Source organism: Pseudophryne corroboree, chromosome 11 (genome assembly GCF_028390025.1).
Source record: "Pseudophryne corroboree isolate aPseCor3 chromosome 11, aPseCor3.hap2, whole genome shotgun sequence".
NCBI classification, from domain to species: Eukaryota; Metazoa; Chordata; class Amphibia; order Anura; family Myobatrachidae; genus Pseudophryne; species Pseudophryne corroboree.
In genome coordinates, this window is record NC_086454.1 from 326,276,972 (window position 1) to 326,294,963 (window position 17,992).

At 49.0% G+C, this 17,992-nt stretch overlaps 2 protein-coding genes across 4 annotated transcripts in view; one reads left to right on the plus strand and one right to left on the minus strand.

The window, feature by feature from the left end:
* Nucleotides 1–3,634, minus strand: part of LOC134969637 (solute carrier family 66 member 2-like) — a 223,208-nt gene extending 219,574 nt beyond the window's left edge. For both annotated transcript variants that reach the window (XM_063945721.1, XM_063945720.1), the window contains exon 1: nt 3,487–3,634. The gene's annotated coding sequence lies outside the window, so the exon portion shown is untranslated. The remainder of the gene's footprint in view (nt 1–3,486) is intronic.
* An 82-nt stretch (nt 3,635–3,716) lies between these two features.
* HSBP1 (heat shock factor binding protein 1) lies at nt 3,717–14,906 on the plus strand. Of its 2 annotated transcripts, none has more exons than XM_063945724.1 (4): nt 3,717–3,855; nt 6,171–6,237; nt 13,622–13,716; nt 14,628–14,906. In XM_063945724.1, exons 1-4 carry the CDS (start codon nt 3,811–3,813, stop codon nt 14,637–14,639), a joined length of 219 nt encoding a protein of 72 aa, XP_063801794.1. In that variant the 5' UTR covers nt 3,717–3,810; the 3' UTR covers nt 14,640–14,906. The 2 variants fall into 2 exon arrangements, with proteins under 2 accessions (XP_063801794.1, XP_063801793.1); XM_063945723.1 differs by having other exon boundaries at nt 3,724–3,855; nt 14,625–14,856.
* The last annotated feature ends 3,086 nt before the right edge of the window (nt 14,907–17,992 follow it).

Consider the following 17,992-nt stretch of genomic DNA (forward strand, 5'->3'; position numbering starts at 1 on the left):
CTGCAGTGCACATGGTTTTGCCCATTAGAGAACAATTTTGCTGCTGCATTCAGGTCTGAATTCGGCCCTAAGTCAGAACCTGTACATCTCTAATTAATACTAGATGATGTCCTGGCTTTTCTCTTTCTCTTTCTCCTTTTTCTCTACAGAGCTACCCTTCCCTTTCTCACTTCCTCTCTTACTTCATCTCTTTCTCGTGTTGGCACATGATCGACATGATTGGAATGGAGTGAAGGTGACACATGACTGGCATGGAGTAAAGTTGGCATGATTGGCATGGACTGAAGGTGACACGTGACTGACTTGGAGTGAAGGTGACACATGATTGGCATGGAGTGAAGGTGACACATGATTGGCATGGAGTAAAGGTGGCATGATTGGCATGTACTGAAGGTGACACATGACTGACTTGGAGTGAAGGTGACACATGATTGGCATGGAGTGAAGGTGACACATGATTGGCGTGTAGTGCAGGTGACACATGACTGACATGGAGTGAAGGTGACATGATTGGCATGGACTGAAGGTGACACATGATTGGCATGCAGTGAAGGTGACATGATTGGTCTGGATTGAAGGTGGCACATGACTTGTGTGGAGTTAAGGTGACATGATTGGCATGGACTGAAGGTGATACATGATTGGCATAGAGTGAAGGTGACACATGATTGGTATGAAGTGTAGGCGACATGGCTGGCACTGACTGAAAGTGACATATGATTGGCATGGACTGAAGGTGAAACATGATTGGCAAGGAGTGAAGAAAACACGATTGGCGTGGAGTGAAGGTGACATGGTTGGCATGGACTGAAGGTGACACATGACTAGCATGGAGTGAATGTGATATAGTTGACATGCACTGAAAGTGACACATGATTGGCATGGAGTGAAGGTGAAATTATTAGCATTGAATGAAGGTGACACATGATTGGCATGAAGTGAAGGTGACAAATGATTGGTGTGGAGTGTAGGTGACACGTGAGTGGTGTGGAGTGAAGGTGGCATGATTGGCATGGACTGAAGGTGACACATGATTGGCGTGGAATGAAGGTGACACATGAATGACATGGACTAAAGGTGACCGATGACAAGTGTGGAGTGAAGGTGTCACGATTGGTGTGGACTGAAGGGTACACGACTGGAGTGAAGTAAAGGTGACACACTACGTATGTGGAGTGAGGTCACACACGACTGGCGCGGGTTGAGGGTCAAAAAAGACTGTCTTGGAGTGAAGGTCAAACACAACTGGCGTGGAGTGAAGGTCACACATGACTGGCATGGAGTGATGGTCAAACATGACTGGTGTGGAGTGTAGGGGATACATGACTGGCGTGGAGTGTAGGGGATACATGACTGGCGTGGAGTGTAGGGGATACATGACTGGCGTGGAGTGTAGGGAACACATGACTGGCGTGGAGTGTAGGGGGTACATGATTGGCGTGGAGTGTAGGGAACACATGACTGGTGTGGAGTGTAGGGGATACATGATTGGCATGGAGTGTAGGGAACACATGACTGGTGTGGAGTGTAGGGGATACATGACTGGCGTGTAGTGTAGGGAACACATGACTGGCGTGGAGTGTAGGGGATACATGACTGGCGTGGAGTGTAGGGGATACATGACTGGCGTGGAGTGTAGGGAACACATGACTGGCGTGGAGTGTAGGGAACACATGACTGGTGTGGAGTGTAGGGGATACATGACTGGCGTGGAGTGTAGGGAACACATGACTGGCGTGGAGTGTAGGGAACACATGACTGGCATGGAGTGTAGGGGATACATGATTGGCGTGGAGTGTAGGGAACACATGACTGGTGTGGAGTGTAGGGGATACATGACTGGTATGGAGTGTAGGGAACACATGACTGGTGTGGAGTGTAGGGGATACATGATTGGCGTGGAGTGTAGGGAACACATGACTGGCGTGGAGTGTAGGGAACACATGACTGGCGTTGAGTGTAGGGGATACATGATTGGCGTTGAGTGTAGGGAACACATGACTGGTGTGGAGTGTAGGGGATACATGATTGGCGTGGAGTGTAGGGAACACATGACTGGTGTGGAGTGTAGGGGATACATGACTGGTGTGGAGTGTAGGGAACACATAACTGGCGTGGATTGTGGGGGATACATGACTGTCTTGAAGTGTAGCGAACACACGACTGGTGTGGAGTGAAGGTGACACACGACTGGCGTGGAGTGAAGGTGACACACGACTGGCGTGGAGTGAAGGTGACACACGACTGGTGTGGAGTGAAGGGAACACATGACTGGTGTGGAGTGAAGGGAACACATGACTGGTGTGGAGTGAAGGTGACACACGACTGGCGTGGAGTGAAGGTGACACACGACTGGTGTGGAGTGAAGGTGACACACGACTGGCGTGGAGTGAAGGTGACACACGACTGGTGTGGAGTGAAGGTGACACACGACTGGCGTGGAGTGAAGGTGACACGCGACTGGTGTGGAGTGAAGGGAACACATGACTGGTGTGGAGTGAAGGTGACACACGACTGGTGTGGAGTGAAGGTGACACACGACTGGCGTGGAGTGAAGGTGACACGCGACTGGCGTGGAGTGAAGGTGACACACGACTGGTGTGGAGTGAAGGTGACACACGACTGGCGTGGAGTGAAGGTGACACGCGACTGGTGTGGAGTGAAGGTCACACATAACTGGGGTGGAGTGAAGGTTACAAGTGATTGGTGACACCATCGGATTAGTACATAAACCATCAGGCATATGCAGCAATCTCAATCAGGACCAGTGTGGATAGGAGTTCCTGAGAGGCTGAGCTCAGGTGTTCAGTCAGGGTCAATGTACTGACTGATCGGGCATGTCCTTGTCTGTACGTTGGATGGTCACACTCTAATTAGTACTCATGAATACTCACGGGGCCTAATTCAGCTCTGATCGTAGCAGCAAGATTGTTCTCTAATGGGCAAAACCATGTGCACTGCAGGTGGGGAAGATGTGACATGTGCAGAGAGAGCCAGTAACCAGGGAAGTCAAGAGCCGGGATCGGCCCAGGTACTTTTCAAGGGGCGTGGCCTAATCACAGGAGGTGTGGTAATTTGTACCCTCTCCCCCCCCCTCTCTCTCGGCACCACTGGTGGTGACTGGGACACACTGCCCAACATCCATCAGCCAGGGACAAGAGTCCTAAATTGCAGGAAGTGAGAACGGTTACTCCTCCTTATCCATGCAGCATAACATATATTCCAGGTGTCTACAGGCAAGTTACACACGACACGGCACCATCTCCGCGCACCCTGGAGTACTACAACCCCCATCATCTCCTCCTTACTGCTCTAGCTGACTATGAGGCATTTTCTGACTGGTGAGCAGATGGTTACCATGGGGATATAGAGGAGTTGCACAGTGCTGTTGGTCATTACTGAAAAATAGGGACATTTTCAGGGACAGTTTTCAACACCAGGGTCTGTTAGCAATTGTGATGTAGAGTGTAAGCTCCTGTGGTTTACCATGTCTCTGTGCAGCACTGCAGGAGAGACTGGTGCTACCAGTATCTATAATAACAACTTGAACTGAGTGTCCCGATTTTCTGTGACCCAAGTCCTGCCCAAGCGAGCGCTGCGACTGACGTCACTCGCTTCTGTCTCCATGGTAACCAAAGTACCGTTGCGAGTCACACCCGGAAACCAGCCAGCGGCAGCGGCGTCCTCCCCTGTGATTGGCCGGCAGGGCATGTGATAAGCGTGCACGGTATTGCGCGGCTTCTCGCGAGATCTCAGCGCGGCCGCTGCGGGTGAGCTGGTTGTGCATTGCTGGTGACTGAGTAGAACGGGATGTCGGAGACCGACCCTAAAACCGTTCAGGACCTGACCGAGGTGGTGAGTGCGGAGCTTGGGGGACGGGGAACTCCGCCGTGGTGTCCGGGGCCTACAGTGACCCGTATTCAGGGAGAGGCGGATGTGTGTATCCCCAGCTCTTAAATGTGAGGGCCACAGAGCTGGTCTGTATGTACCCCATCATCACCTGTACTCCCCTCAGTGTGGGTCCATCAGGGGCTACAGACTACTCATTATACTGGGAGCTGTATGTACCCCCTCACCTATACTCCCCTCAGTGTGGGTCCATCAGGGGCTACAGACTACTCATTATACTGGGGGGAGGCTGTATGTACCCCCTCACCTGTACTCTCCTCAGTGTGGGTCCATCAGGGGCTACAGACTGCTCATTATACTGGGAGCTGTATGTACCCCCCTCACCTGTCCTCTCCTCAGTGTGGGTCCATCAGGGGCTACAGACTACTCATTATACTGGGAGCTGTGTGTACCCCCCTCACCTGTACTCCCCTCAGTGGGGGTCCATCAGGGGCTACAGACTACTCATTATACTGGGAGCTGTATGTACCCCCCTCACCTGTACTCCCCTCAGTGTGGGTCCATCAGGGGCTACAGACTACTCATTATACTGGGAGCTGTATGTACCCCCCTCACCTGTACTCTCCTCAGTGTGGGTACATCAGGGGCTACAGACTACTCATTATACTGGGGGGAGGCTGTATGTACCCCCTCACCTGTACTCCCTTCAGTGTGGGTACATCAGGGGCTACAGACTACTCATTATACTGGGAGCTGTATGTACCCCCTCACCTGCCCTCTCCTCAGTGTGGGTCCATCAGGGGCTACAGACTACTCATTATACTGGGGGCTGTATGTACCCCCTCACCTGCCCTCTCCTCAGTGTGGGTCCATCAGGGGCTACAGACTGCTCATTATACTGGGGGGAGGCTGTATGTACCCCCTCACCTGTACTCTCCTCAGTGTGGGCCCGTCAGGGGCTACAGACTACTCATTATACTGGGGGGAGGCTGTATGTATCCCCTCACCTGTACTCTCCTCAGTGTGGGCCCGTCAGGGGCTACAGACTACTCATTATACTGGGGGGAGGCTGTATGTACCCCCTCACCTGTACTCTCCTCAGTGTGGGTCCATCAGGGGCTACAGACTACTCATTATACTGGGAGCTGTATGTACCCCCTCACCTGTACTCCCCTCAGTGTGGGTCCATCAGGGGCTACAGACTACTCATTATACTGGGGGGAGGCTGTATGTACCCCCTCACCTGTACTCCCCTCGGTGTGGGTCCATCAGGGGCTACAGACTACTCATTATACTGGGGGGAGGCTGTATGTACCCCCTCACCTGTACTCTCCTCAGTGTGGGCCCGTCAGGGGCTACAGACTGCTCATTATACTGGGGGGAGGCTGTATGTACCCCCTCACCTGTACTCTCCTCAGTGTGGGCCCGTCAGGGGCTACAGACTGCTCATTATACTGGGGGGAGGCTGTATGTATCCCCTCACCTGTACTCTCCTCAGTGTGGGCCCGTCAGGGGCTACAGACTACTCATTATACTGGGGGGAGGCTGTATGTACCCCCTCACCTGTACTCTCCTCAGTGTGGGCCCGTCAGGGGCTACCGACTGCTCATTATACTGGGGGGAGGCTGTATGTACCCCCTCACCTGTACTCTCCTCAGTGTGGGTCCATCAGGGGCTACAGACTGCTCATTATACTGGGGCCTGTATGTACGGTAGCGTCTAGTTTCTCTTCGTGGAGAGGACCTTTCCCATAACCCCCTGGGTCCATGTCACAATCTATTTGGAATAGTAAAGTGTGGCGAGCGGATTGAGACACCGAGCCTGCGAGGATCCAGTGCTGCATAGAAAAAAAAAATCCCCTAAACGAACGGTGAACGAAGAAGACATTTAGGTACTGTAAGGGCAAAAGTTCTCTCCTGCCCTCTCGTTTTGTCACGTCCAGGTCCTTAGCACGAAGGTGACATAGACACAACCCTGTATGTACCCCCTCACCTGTACTCCCCTCAGTGTGGGTCCATCAGGGGCTACAGACTACTCATACAGGGGGTCTGTATGTACCCCATCACCTGTCCTCTCCTCAGTGTGGGTCCATCAGGGGCTACAGACTACTCGTTATACTCGGGGGAGGCTGTATGTACCCCATCACCTGTCCTCTCCTCAGTGTGGGTCCATCAGGGGCTACAGACTACTCGTTATACTGGGGGGCTGCATGTACCCCCCTCGCCTGTCCTCCCAGCATTACTAGTAAGAGAGTCCTGTATAATGTATGCTTCCAAAAAAGCTATGTGTGTGTGTGCTACTGACGTCATTTCTCTGTACAGGTCCAGAATTTGCTTCAACAAATGCAGGACAAGTTCCAGACCATGTCCGATCAGATTATTGGGAGAAATATCCTTCTGAATAGTTGGTATTAAGCTTCTCGCTTTCACACTGCTGTCCGCCCTCAGTAGTTGTGCACCCGCTTTTAATTTAAAAGAACAATAATACTTAACGGTTAAAATGTTCCTATGTGAGGAGTGAATGTACGAGGGTGATTCAGTAAGACCTCTCATTGCGTAAATGTGTTCACCTCGCACATAGATGTATAATCAATAGTATGGCCTTGGTACAGATTATTTTCCACGTAGTCCCCATACTTATCTAAGCAACTGTTCCAACATTACACCAAGACATCCATCCCGGCATAAAATAAATCTGTGTCAAGTGCCTGAAGCCAGGACATGATGGCTCGCTGAACTTCTCAGTTGTTTGCAAATCGCCTTTCCGTCAGGTCCAAAGAGATGGAAATCACTCGGTCAGGGCATCACAAATTGTCATCTGTGGTGGACGTGCTTGGCTGACTGGATCGCTGCTCATCATCAATGTCTGTCCTGCCATTAGCAAAGGCGTACACCAATCCCAAACCTGTTTTTTGTGACATCACGTTATCACCGTACACCTCAACAAGTTGGTGATGAATTTCTGCTGCTGCTGTGTTTCCCTTAGAGGCAGAAATCTTATCCTACAACTCGCCTCAATGTGTGACCATGTTTCTGCCAACCTTGCTACCGTACACCTGAGACAGTATGAATGATATGAGGGGCAGTCTAATGGCCGTGAGGGGGAGCCATTGTCTACCTGCTCTGAACTGGTGGGAAATTAGAATGAAATAGAGAACATTACACATGTGAGAGGTCTTCTACCTTACTTACTGAACCACCCTCGTAAAATGCGTTATTCAGTGTTCTACTTGCATTGTTAAATAGGAAAGTGTGATGGAGTATTTCCTTCGGGATGCAGTTGATATGCCGGCGGTCGGGATCCCAGTGGTCAGGATACCGATGCTGGAATCCCGACTGCTGAGAATGCTAACAGGGATTATTCCCACTTGAGGGTGTCCACGACACCCATAGAGTCGGAATAGAACCTAGTGTTCATTCTAGCACCCTGCACCTTTTAAAATCCGTGCAGTTCCTCTTTCCTGCCTGTGGTGTCACTGTCTGCTGTGATGCTTCTCAGCACACTCTGATCTGTTACTCAGTGCTGTGATACAGACCAGTGTGCTGAGAAGCACCAGAGCAGAGAGCGACACCCCAGGCAGGAAAGAGGAACTGCACAGGATTTGAAAGGTGCAGGGTGCTAGAATGAACACTAGAACCTGTGGCGAGCGCGCAAGGGGCTCTGTTGCATTCGCCAACCCTGCCGGCATTCTGTCGGCCGGGATCTCGACTGCCAGCATTACAGCCCCAACCCTTTCCTTATTGTTCGCCTCTATCACAACTAGCACAAGACAAATCTTACAAGCCTTAGACAATGGCTGCAAACCTGGAGCCTAAGCCTGAAAAGGTAAATTCGGCATGTTTGTTTCTCTGACGTCCTAAGTGGGTGCTGGGACTCCGTAAGGACCATGGGGAATAGCGGCTCCGCAGGAGACTGGGCACAACTAAAGAAAGCTTTAGGACTACCTGGTGTGCACTGGCTCCTCCCACTATGCCCCTCCCCCAGTTAGAATCCTGTGCCCGGCTGAGCTGGATGCCCACTAGGGGCTCTCCTGAGCTCCTAGAAAGAAAGTATATTTAGGTTTTTTATTTTACAGTGAGATCTGCTGGCAACAGACTCACTGCTACGAGTGACTAAGGGGAGAAGAAGCGAACCTACCTGCTTGCAGCTAGCTTGGGCTTCTTAGGCTACTGGACACCATTAGCTCCAGAGGGATCGACCGCAGGACCCGACCTTGGTGTTCGTTCCCGGAGCCACGCCGCCATCCCCCTTACAGAGCCAGAAGCATGAAGAGTCCGGAAAATCGGCGGCAGAAGACTTCGGTCTTCACCAAGGTAGCGCACAGCACTGCAGCTGTGCGCCATTGCTTCTCATGTACACCTCACACTCCGGTCACTGATGGGTGCAGGGCGCTGGGGGGGGGGGGCGCCCTGAGGGCAATATATGACACCTTGGCTGGCAAATCTACATCATATATAGTCCTAGAGGCTATATAGATGTAAAATTACCCCTACCAGTATTCCAGAAAAAGCGGGAGAAAGTCAGTTGAAAAAGGGGTGGGGCTTCTCCCTCAGCACACTGGCGCCATTTTATCTTCACAGTGCAGCTGGAAGATAGCTCCCCAGGCTCTCCCCTGTAGTTTTCAGGCTCAAAGGGTTAAAAAGAGAGGGGGGGGGCACTAAATTTAGGCGCAATATATGTATACAAGCAGCTATTTGGGGAAAAATTACTCAGTTATAGTGTTAATCCCTGCATTATATAGCGCTCTGGTGTGTGCTGGCATACTCTCTCTCTGTCTCCCCAAAGGACTTTGTGGGGTCCTGTCCTCAGTCAGAGCATTCCCTGTGTGTGTGCGGTGTGTCGGTACGGCTGTGTCCTCATGTTGGATGAGGAAGGTTACGTGGAGGCGGAGCAGAGGCCGATAAATGGGATGTCGCCCCCTGTGGGGCCGACACCAGAGTGGATGGATAGGTGGAAGGTATTAACCGACAGTGTCAACTCCTTACATAAAAGGCTGGATGACGTAACAGCTGTGGGACAGCCGACTTCTCAGCCCGCGCCTGCCCAGGCGTCTCAAAGGCCATCAGGGGCTCAAAAAACGCCCGTTACCTCAGATGGCAGACACAGATGTCGACACGGAGTCTGACTCCAGTGGCGACGAGGTTGAGACATATACACAATCCACTAGGAACATCCGTTACATGATCTCGGCAATGAAAAATGTGTTACGCATTTTCTGACATGAACCCAAGTACCACATAAAAGGGGTTTTATTTTTGGGGAGAAAAAGCAGCCAGTGTTTTGTTCCCCCATCAGATGAGTGAATGAAGTGTGTAAAGAGCGTGGGTTCCCCCGATAAGAAACTGGTAATTTCTAAAAAGTTACTGATGGCGTACCCTTTCCCGCCAGAGGATAGGTCACGTTGGGAGATATCCCGTAGGGTGGATAAGGCGCTCACACGTTTGTCAAAAGGTGGCACTGCCGTCTTAGGATACGGCCACCTTGAAGGAACCTGCTGATAAAAAGCAGGAGGCGATCCTGAAGTCTGTATTTACACACTCAGGTTATATACTGAGACCTGCAATTGCCTCAGCATAAATAGGGCTGCTGCAGCGTGGTCTGATACCCTGTCAGATAATATTAATACGCTAAGACAGGGATAATATTTTGCTAACATTGAGCATATTTAAGACGTTGTCTTATATATAAAGGATGCACAGAGGGATATTTGCCGGCTGGCATCCAGAATTAATGCAATGTCCATTCTGCCAGGAGGGTATTAGAAACCCGGCAGTGGACAGGTGATGCTGCCTGTAAAAGGCACATGGAGATTCTGCCTTATAAGGGTGAGGAATTGTTTGGGGATGGTCTCTGGGACCTCGTATCCACAGCAACAGCTGGGAAGAAATTTTTTTACCTCAGGTTTCCTAACAGCCTAAGAAAGCACCGTATTTTCAGGTACAGTCCTTTCGGCTTCAGAAAAGCAAGCGGGTCAAAGGCGCTTCCTTTCTGCACAGACAAGGGAAGAAGGAAAAAAGCTGCACCAGCAGCCAGTTCCCAGGATCAAAAATCTTCCCCCGCTTCCTCTGAGTCCACCGCATGACGCTGGGGCTCCACAGGTGGAGACGGGTGCGGTAGGGGCGCGTCTCAGGAACCAGTGGGTTTGCCCACAGGTGGATCTCTAGGTTCTGCAAATAGTATCACAGGGATACAGGCTGGAGTTCGAGGCGACTCCCCCTCGCCGTTACCTCACATCAGCCTTGCCGGCTGCCCTCGGAGAAAGGTAGTACTGGCGGCAATTCACAAGCTGTACTTCCAGCAGGTGAAAGCAAGGTACCCCTCCTTCAACAAGGCCGGGGTTACTATTCCAAAATGTTGTGGTACCGAAACCAGACGGTTCGGTGAGACCCATTCTAAAATTGAAAGCCTTGAACACTTATATACGAAGGTTCAAGTTCAAAATGGAATCGCTCAGGGCGATTATTGCAAGCCCGGAGAATTTCATGGTATCACTGGACATCAAGGATGATTACCTGCATGTCCCTATTTACCCTCTTCACCAGGAGTACCTCAATATTGTGGTACAGGATTGTCATTACCAATTCCAGACGTTGCCGTTGGTCTGTCCCTGGCACCGAGGTATTTACCAAGGTAATGGCCGAAATAATTATCCCGTACTTGGACGATCTCCTTATAAAGGCGAGGTCCAGGGAGCAGTTGTTCGTCGGAGTAGCACTATCTCGGGAAGTGCTACAACAGCACGGCTGGATTCTGAATATTCCAAAGTCGCAGCTGGTTCCTACGATGCGTCTACTGTTCCTGGGTATGGTTCTGGACACAGAACAGGATAAAAAGGGTTTCTCCCGGAGGAGAAGTCCAAGGAGTTGTTGTCTCTAGACCGAGACCTCCTAATACGTATACAGGTGTCGGTGCATCAATGCACGCGAGCCCTGGGAAAGATGGTAGCTTCTTACGAAGAAATTCCATTCGCCAGGTCCCATGCAAGGATTTTCCAGTGGTATCTGTTGATCAAGTGGTCCGGGTCGCATCTTCAGATGCATCGGCGGATAACCCTGTCTCCAAGGGTCAGGGTGTCGCTGTTGTGGTGGCTGCAGAGTGCTCATCTTCTAGGGGGCCGCAGATTCGGCATACAGGACTGGGTCCTGGTGACCACGGATGCCAGCCTTCGAGGCTGGGGGGCAGTCACACAGGGAAGGAACTTCCAAGGCTATGGAAAAGTCAGGAGACTTCCCTACACATAAATATTCTGGAACTGAGGGCCATTTACAATGCCCTAAGTCAGGCTAGACCCCTGCTTCAACACCGGCCGGTGCTGATCCAGTCAGACAACATCACGGCGGTCGCTCATGTAAACCGACAGGGCGGCACAAGAAGCAGGATGGCGATGGCAGAAGCCACAAGGATTCTCCGATGGGCGGAAAATCATGTGTTAGCACTGTCAGCAGTGTTCATTCCCGGAGTGGACAACTAAGAAACCTCCACCCGGGAGAGTGGGGACTTCATCCAGAAGTTTTCCAAATGATTGTACACCGTTGGGAAAGGCCACAGGTGGACATGATGGCGTCCCGCCTCAACTAAAAGTTACAAAGATATTGCGCCAGGTCAAGGACCCTCAGGCGATAGCTGTGGACGCTCTGGTAGCACCGTGGGTGTACCAGTCGGTGTATGTGTTCCCTTCTTTGCCTCTCTTACCCAGGGTAATGAGAATAATAAGGAGGAGAGGAGTAAGAACTATACTCATTGTTCCGGGTTGGCCAAGAAGAGCTTGGTAACCAGAACTCCAAGAAATGATCTCCGAGGACCCATGGCCTCTGCCGCTCAGACAGGACCTGCTGCAGCAGGGGGCCTGTCTGTTCCAAGACGTACCGCGGCTGCGTTGACGGCATGGCGGTTGAACGCCGGATCCTGAAGGAAAAGGGAATTCCGGAGGAAGTTATCCCTACGCTATTTGAAGCTAGGAAAGAAGTGAACGCAAACCATTATCACCGCATATGGCGGAAATATGTTGCGTACTGTGAGGCCAGGAAGGCCCCAAAGGAGAAATTTCAGCTAGGTCGATTTCTGCACTTCCTACAGTCAGAGGTGACTATGGGCCTAAAATTGGGTTCCATTAAGGTCCAGATTTCGGCTCTATCGATTTTCTTCCAAAATTGGACTGGCTTCACTGCATAGTCAGCCCCCGTTTGTGCCTCCAGTGGCACCGTGGGATCTCAACGTGGTGTTGGATTTCCTGAAGTCACATTGGGTTGAGCCACTTAAATCCGTGGAGCTATAATACCTCACGTGGAAAGTGGTCATTCTGTGGGCCTTGGCGTCGGCCAGGCGTGTATCAGAATTGGCGGCTTTGTCATACAAAAGCCCTTATCTGTATTTTATATGGATAAGGCGGAATTGAGGACTCGTTCCCAATTCCTTCCTAAGGTGGTATAATTTTTTTAATGTGAACCAACCTATTGTGGTGCCTGCGGCTACTTGGGACTTGAAGGATTCCAAGTTACTGGATGTAGTCAGGGCCCTGAAAAGTATGTTTCCAGGACAGCTGGAATCAGGAAAACTGACTCGCTATTTATCCTGTATGCACCCAACAAGCTGGGTGCTCCTGCTTCTAAGCAGACTATTGCTCGCTGGATCTGTAGCACGATTCAACTTGCACATTCTGCGGCTGGACTGCCGCACCCTAATTCTGTAAAAGCCCATTCCACGAGAAAAGTGGGCTCTTCTTGGGCGGCTGCCCGAGGGGTCTCGGCTTTACAACTTTGCCGAGCTGTTACTTGGTCGGGGTCAAACACTCTTGCAAGAGTCTACAAGTTTGATACCCTGGCCGAGGAGGACCTAGAGTTTGCTCATTCGGTGCTGCAGAGTTATCCGCACTCTCCCGCCCGTTTGGGAGCTTTGGTATAATCCCCATGGTCCTTACGGAGTCCCAGCATCCACTTAGGACGTCAGAGAAAATAAGATTTTACTCACCGGTAAATCTATTTCTCGTAGTCCGTAGTGGATGCTGGGCGCCCATCCCAAGTGCGGATTGTCTGCAATACTTGTATATAGTTATTGTTTAACTAAAGGGTTATTGTTGAGCCATCTGTTGAGAGGCTCAGTTGTTATCATACTGTTAACTGGGTATTGTATCACGAGTTATACGGTGTGATTGGTGTGGCTGGTATGAGTCTTACCCGGGATTCAAAATCCTTCCTTATTGTGTCAGCTCTTCCGGGCACAGTATCCTTACTGAAGTCTGGAGGAGGGGCATAGTGGGAGGAGCCAGTGCACACCAGGTAGTCCTAAAGCTTTCTTTAGTTGTGCCCAGTCTCCTGCGGAGCCGCTATTCCCCATGGTCCTTACGGAGTCCCAGCATCCACTACGGACTACGAGAAATAGATTTACCGGTGAGTAAAATCTTATTTTTGCTTCCACTGATAGGTACAGAGCAGTTGAGTTACCTAGGAGACTGTACACATCATTGTTCTGTACTCCCCTCCTTAATGCAGTTCCAATCCCTGAAGAGATAGATTACACCTGCACCAGCGGCTCCATCCCATACAGCGGCATAGCAGTGTCACTGGTGATCTGTAGGCGCTATGCCAGGCTTCTATAGCTACTAGGCCCAGATCAGAGCATTACACTCGTTTCTTGCTGTCACTTATGTGCTAGTTGTGAACTACGACTCCTGTATTTCTGTCCCCAAAGTATGCTTTATATATTATGATGTGTAGCCATTTGTTCTAGAGAGACTGTATGCATTATTGAATGTGTAATCTTTAACTGACTTCACTTGATGATATGAGCACTCGCATCGACGACCTGGAGAAAAACATCGCTGATCTCATGACGCAGGCAGGGGTGGAGGAAGAGGAAGGTGCAAACAAGGTTTGTTATTACAGCAGTTGCAGATAGTATTGGGAGCTGCAAACAATCTGCTGCAGTATAGAATTGTGAGCCCAGGGGGTTATTCAGAATCGTTAGCAAACCAAAATTTAGCAATTAGGCAAAACCATGTGCACTGCAGGTGGGGCAGATGTAACATGTGCAGAGAGAGTTATATTTGGGTGGGATATATTGTTTCTATGCAGGGTAATACTGGCGGCTTTATTTTTACACTGCAGTTTAGATTTCAGTTTGAAAACACACCACCCAAATCTAACTCTTTCTGCACATGTTACATCTGCCCCTCCTGCAGTGCACATGGTTTTGCCCATTAGCATGCTTTTTTGGCTTGCTAAGAACTCTGAATAATACCCCACATTTAAAACAACAACAGTAAAAAGTGATATTTGACAATGCTGAGTCATTTGTAGCAATAATACACTTTGAGTTAACTAGCCATAGAACACTGGACGATCCGCTGGAAGATGGTAGGATAACACTCTAGAGAGTGTCTGATTGTACAGTGCTTCTATTGGCTGAATAGACTGCTAAGGCTCAGTGCACATGTGCCCGCTGAATGAAAGTGGTCACTGTGTTCTAGGGCTTGTAGACTAGCAGCTGATACATACTCATATATACAGCTGATACATATACATTGTGAGTTCCTTGTGTATTATAGACCGGTCCATGTAACTGGCACCAGCGTGCACAGATGGCCACAGTGGTCACGTATGTAGTACATTTGTATAGATCCCACAAATAGTTCTCTCAGGTACTGCCGTGGAACGGATTTCCCATGAGCACCAGTGTTTGCCATGAACAGTACATACAGTTATGGTGAAACAGACTTACAACATGTTGACGCGAAGTGCAACGATTTGCAGGTACTGACTGTAATTTGTTTCCGTTAGCAGGCCGCCAAATAGTGATCAGAGCGGACTCGGGGTTTATATCGGCACACCGGAGAACCGGATCACTTTTCCAAGTGTAAAATGTCAGCAAATCTTTTTTTTTTTTGTAATACTATTGTGATAGTTCTAATTTCTAACCATATTGTATATTTAGATTGTTTTGTATTCTATGACTACCTGTGACTTCATTTATGTTTTTCACATCTGCGGGAAAATAAATGTAAAAAAAATGTTTGACTTTCTGTTTCTTAAAGCAGTGTTAAATAAACAAGCGTCACACAATGTTTTCAGCTATAATATAATTTTCTCTTACGTCCTAGAGGATGCTGGGGTCTACATTAGTACCATGGGGTATAGACTGGTCCACTAGGAGCCATGGGCACTTTAAGTGTTTCAGCGTGTGGACTCCTCCCTCTATGCCCCTCATACCAGACTCAGTTTAGAAAATGTGCCCCGAGGAGCCGGTCACAGCTAGGGGAGCTCCATAGGAGTTTTTCTAGTTTTATTATTTTTCTTAGTGTTAGGCACAGGGAGGCTGCTGGCAACAGCCTCCCTGCTTCATGGGACTTTGGGAGAGAGTAGTGTCCAACCCTGAGAGGTTAATGGCCTCTATCTCCGCTGAAAGGACACTGAGCTCCAGAGGGTGATGATTGTTAGTCGCCCGAGGCGACCGCTCACTCCCACAGCATGCTACCACCTCCTAACAGAGCCAGAAGATTCCGGTGGCGAGTGTGTCACCGGTGAGCCGACAAGCGGGGAGCCGGTGTGAATGGTGGGAACAGGGTAGCAGCGCAATACTAACTGTGCTCCGGAGAGCTCAGCGGTAAGAACAGATACCACCAATTTGACTAACAGTCCAACCATTTGTTCTAAAAAAATCAAAACACCTCTTTTCTAGGCATGTATAGGGCTAAATGCTGGTGTAATGGGGGCTGCTGAGGATGCGGTGTTGCAGGTGCTGCTATAGAGGGATCGGGGGGGGGGGGGGGGGAGGTGCTGCTGGGAGATGTGTAGATGCTAGTATTGGGGGCAACAATTTATTAGTATGATAAAAACTTTGGCGCTTTAACTGGGAGGTTTATCTGTCAGCTGCTGCTAGGGGAGGGAGTAGTCACTTCCCAGTAGATAAAAAAAGAAAACCTGTATGTATACAAATAGCAGAGCTTAAGTCTAATTTTGATCGTATTCAAATATAAAAAGACTGGTTTAAAAACGTTCATAAATTTTAATACATAAATATGATTATAGCCGTAAGATAAAGACGTGTTACAAGGAATTCAATAAAAACTCACAAATTCTGGCAATGCTTGTCCCTGTGTATATTGTATTTAATCCAGACCATATGTACGGAAAGCCTTTTGTTTAGAAAGCAGGTTTTGTTTAAAAAAAAGTTACCACAATAGCGACCGCTGCAGGGCTGGCATGGAGCTGTATCCAGATATCCCACAGTAAACAGTCCTCACTAGGCTTGCGGTGAAGCCATCAACCTTAAATGGTGGCAGAGGTGAGGAGGTCCTTAGGCAAGCTTGTTTAGTTTAGTCCAATAATGGTCCAAGCAGTGGGTGGTGTTAATTCTTGCCAGTGGATGAAAGTAGATGTGGGTAGAATGAACCGACGCGTTTCACTGCAGCATCCTTGCAGCTTTATCAAGGGTTATTGATTTTGTGTCTTAACTGGATATATATACCCTTTATAATTGATAATTACTGTGCACCGAGTCATTAAGTGTATACATATGTAAAATGTGAATTTAAAAGGTTTAAAACATTAGGAGGCAGACTTAACTATTCCAAAATGTGTATTTAATAAAAAACTAGTAATATTTAAGGAGATATTAAAGAGTAAAGTTATAACACAAATTTAAGTTGAGGCTGGAATTCCGGTCTTTGGTCTTCATCGGTACCTAACCCTTGGTTTCTGCCACCTTGATGCTTATTTGAGTGCTTTGACCACTGATGCAGAATATTTTGTTTGCTCATGTGTTTCTGTACTATGTTAGGCGCTACGGAACCCTTGTGGTGCTATATAAATAAAGGACAATAATAACTGCAAATGTGTGTGTCTAGCAAGTAAAAACATGGCAATTTTGGTTAAAACATTCAAGCTTGCCAGTCATTGCAAAAGTATTGGGGTCCCTTGGCAAAAGACAATGGGCTACAAGCTTTAATGTTTTGATCTCCATGTTTTTATTTGCTAGACACACAGATTTGCAGTATAATATTGTGAGCACTGATAGCAAAAGTTTCTCTATTTTATGCATTCTCTAATCTAGCGAATAGATCAGTCAATTTGATCTGTTTTTGCAGTCTACTTTTCTTAGCATGGGTAGCAGCTGTGATTATTTGCCCCGAATTACTGCCTTGTGGGCATCCCACAACAGCATGGGGTGAATTCAGGCCTGGCATCGGTAGAGAGGCATCTAGCTGCATGCATAATTGAGGGTTAAGCAGTCTTTTATTAGGGCCTAGGTGAAGTGGCTGTTACAGGACAGAGGGGCAGATGTATTAACCTGGAGAAGGCATAAGGAAGTGATAAACCAGTGATAAGTGCAAGGTGATAAACGCACCAGCCAGTCAGCTTCTGTCAATTTGCATATTGGAGCTGATTGGCTGGTGCGTTTATCACCTTGCACTTATCACTGGTTTATCACTTCCTTATGCCTTCTCCAGGTTAATACATCTGCCCGAGGGCCTTATTCAGCTTCAGTGCAAAATCGTAAATTGGACGATTATTCGCAGACTGCGCATTTGCTGTGAACACATTTTGCCACGAAAACGGATCATGGCCATGTTCGGGGCGTGTAATTGACGTCAGTTGCAATGGATTGCAATTAAAAACATGGCGCCAATGTGACTGCATTCTCATTCTGAGTAGCCCTGGGTCAACTGCAATTGAAATATTGACATTACATATGCAATTTTGCGATTGTGCCGGTGGTTTTTTACCTTTCTGGGCGGCTCTTCCCATGCGATTTTTAGCAAAATCAGTATTGAGAAATGCGCTATTTCTGTCTCAATAGTGATCCAAGCTGAATTAGGCCCTGAGGATTCTCTATTTCCACCTTGCCCAGACTATTACTGGACTATGGGAGTCATTCAGATCTGATCGTTGCTGTGCGTTTTCGCACAGTGGGCAATCGGATCCGAACTACGTATGCACAGCACTGCGCGTCACATGTCTGCAACGGGCATCGGCGCCCTGTGACAGTATGGTGTGAAGAATCCATTTGGCCGGGCGTTCGCAAGGAGATTGACAGGAAGAGGCCGTATGTGGGTGGCAACTGACCGTTTACAGGGAGTGTCCGGAAAAACGCAGGTGGGCTCAAGCGTTTTCAGGGATGGTGTCTGACGTCGGCTCCAGTCCCGATC

Excerpts from the sequence above, each read along its gene's own strand:
- HSBP1 (XM_063945723.1), top strand. The coding sequence starts at position 3,811 with ATGTCGGAGACCGACCCTAAAACCGTTCAGGACCTGACCGAGGTG. Across the intron at positions 3,856-6,170 it reads TTCAGGACCTGACCGAGGTG|GTCCAGAATTTGCTTCAACA; the intron begins GTGAGTGCGGAG and ends TTCTCTGTACAG. Across the intron at positions 6,238-13,621 it reads CGATCAGATTATTGGGAGAA|TTGATGATATGAGCACTCGC; the intron begins ATATCCTTCTGA and ends AACTGACTTCAC.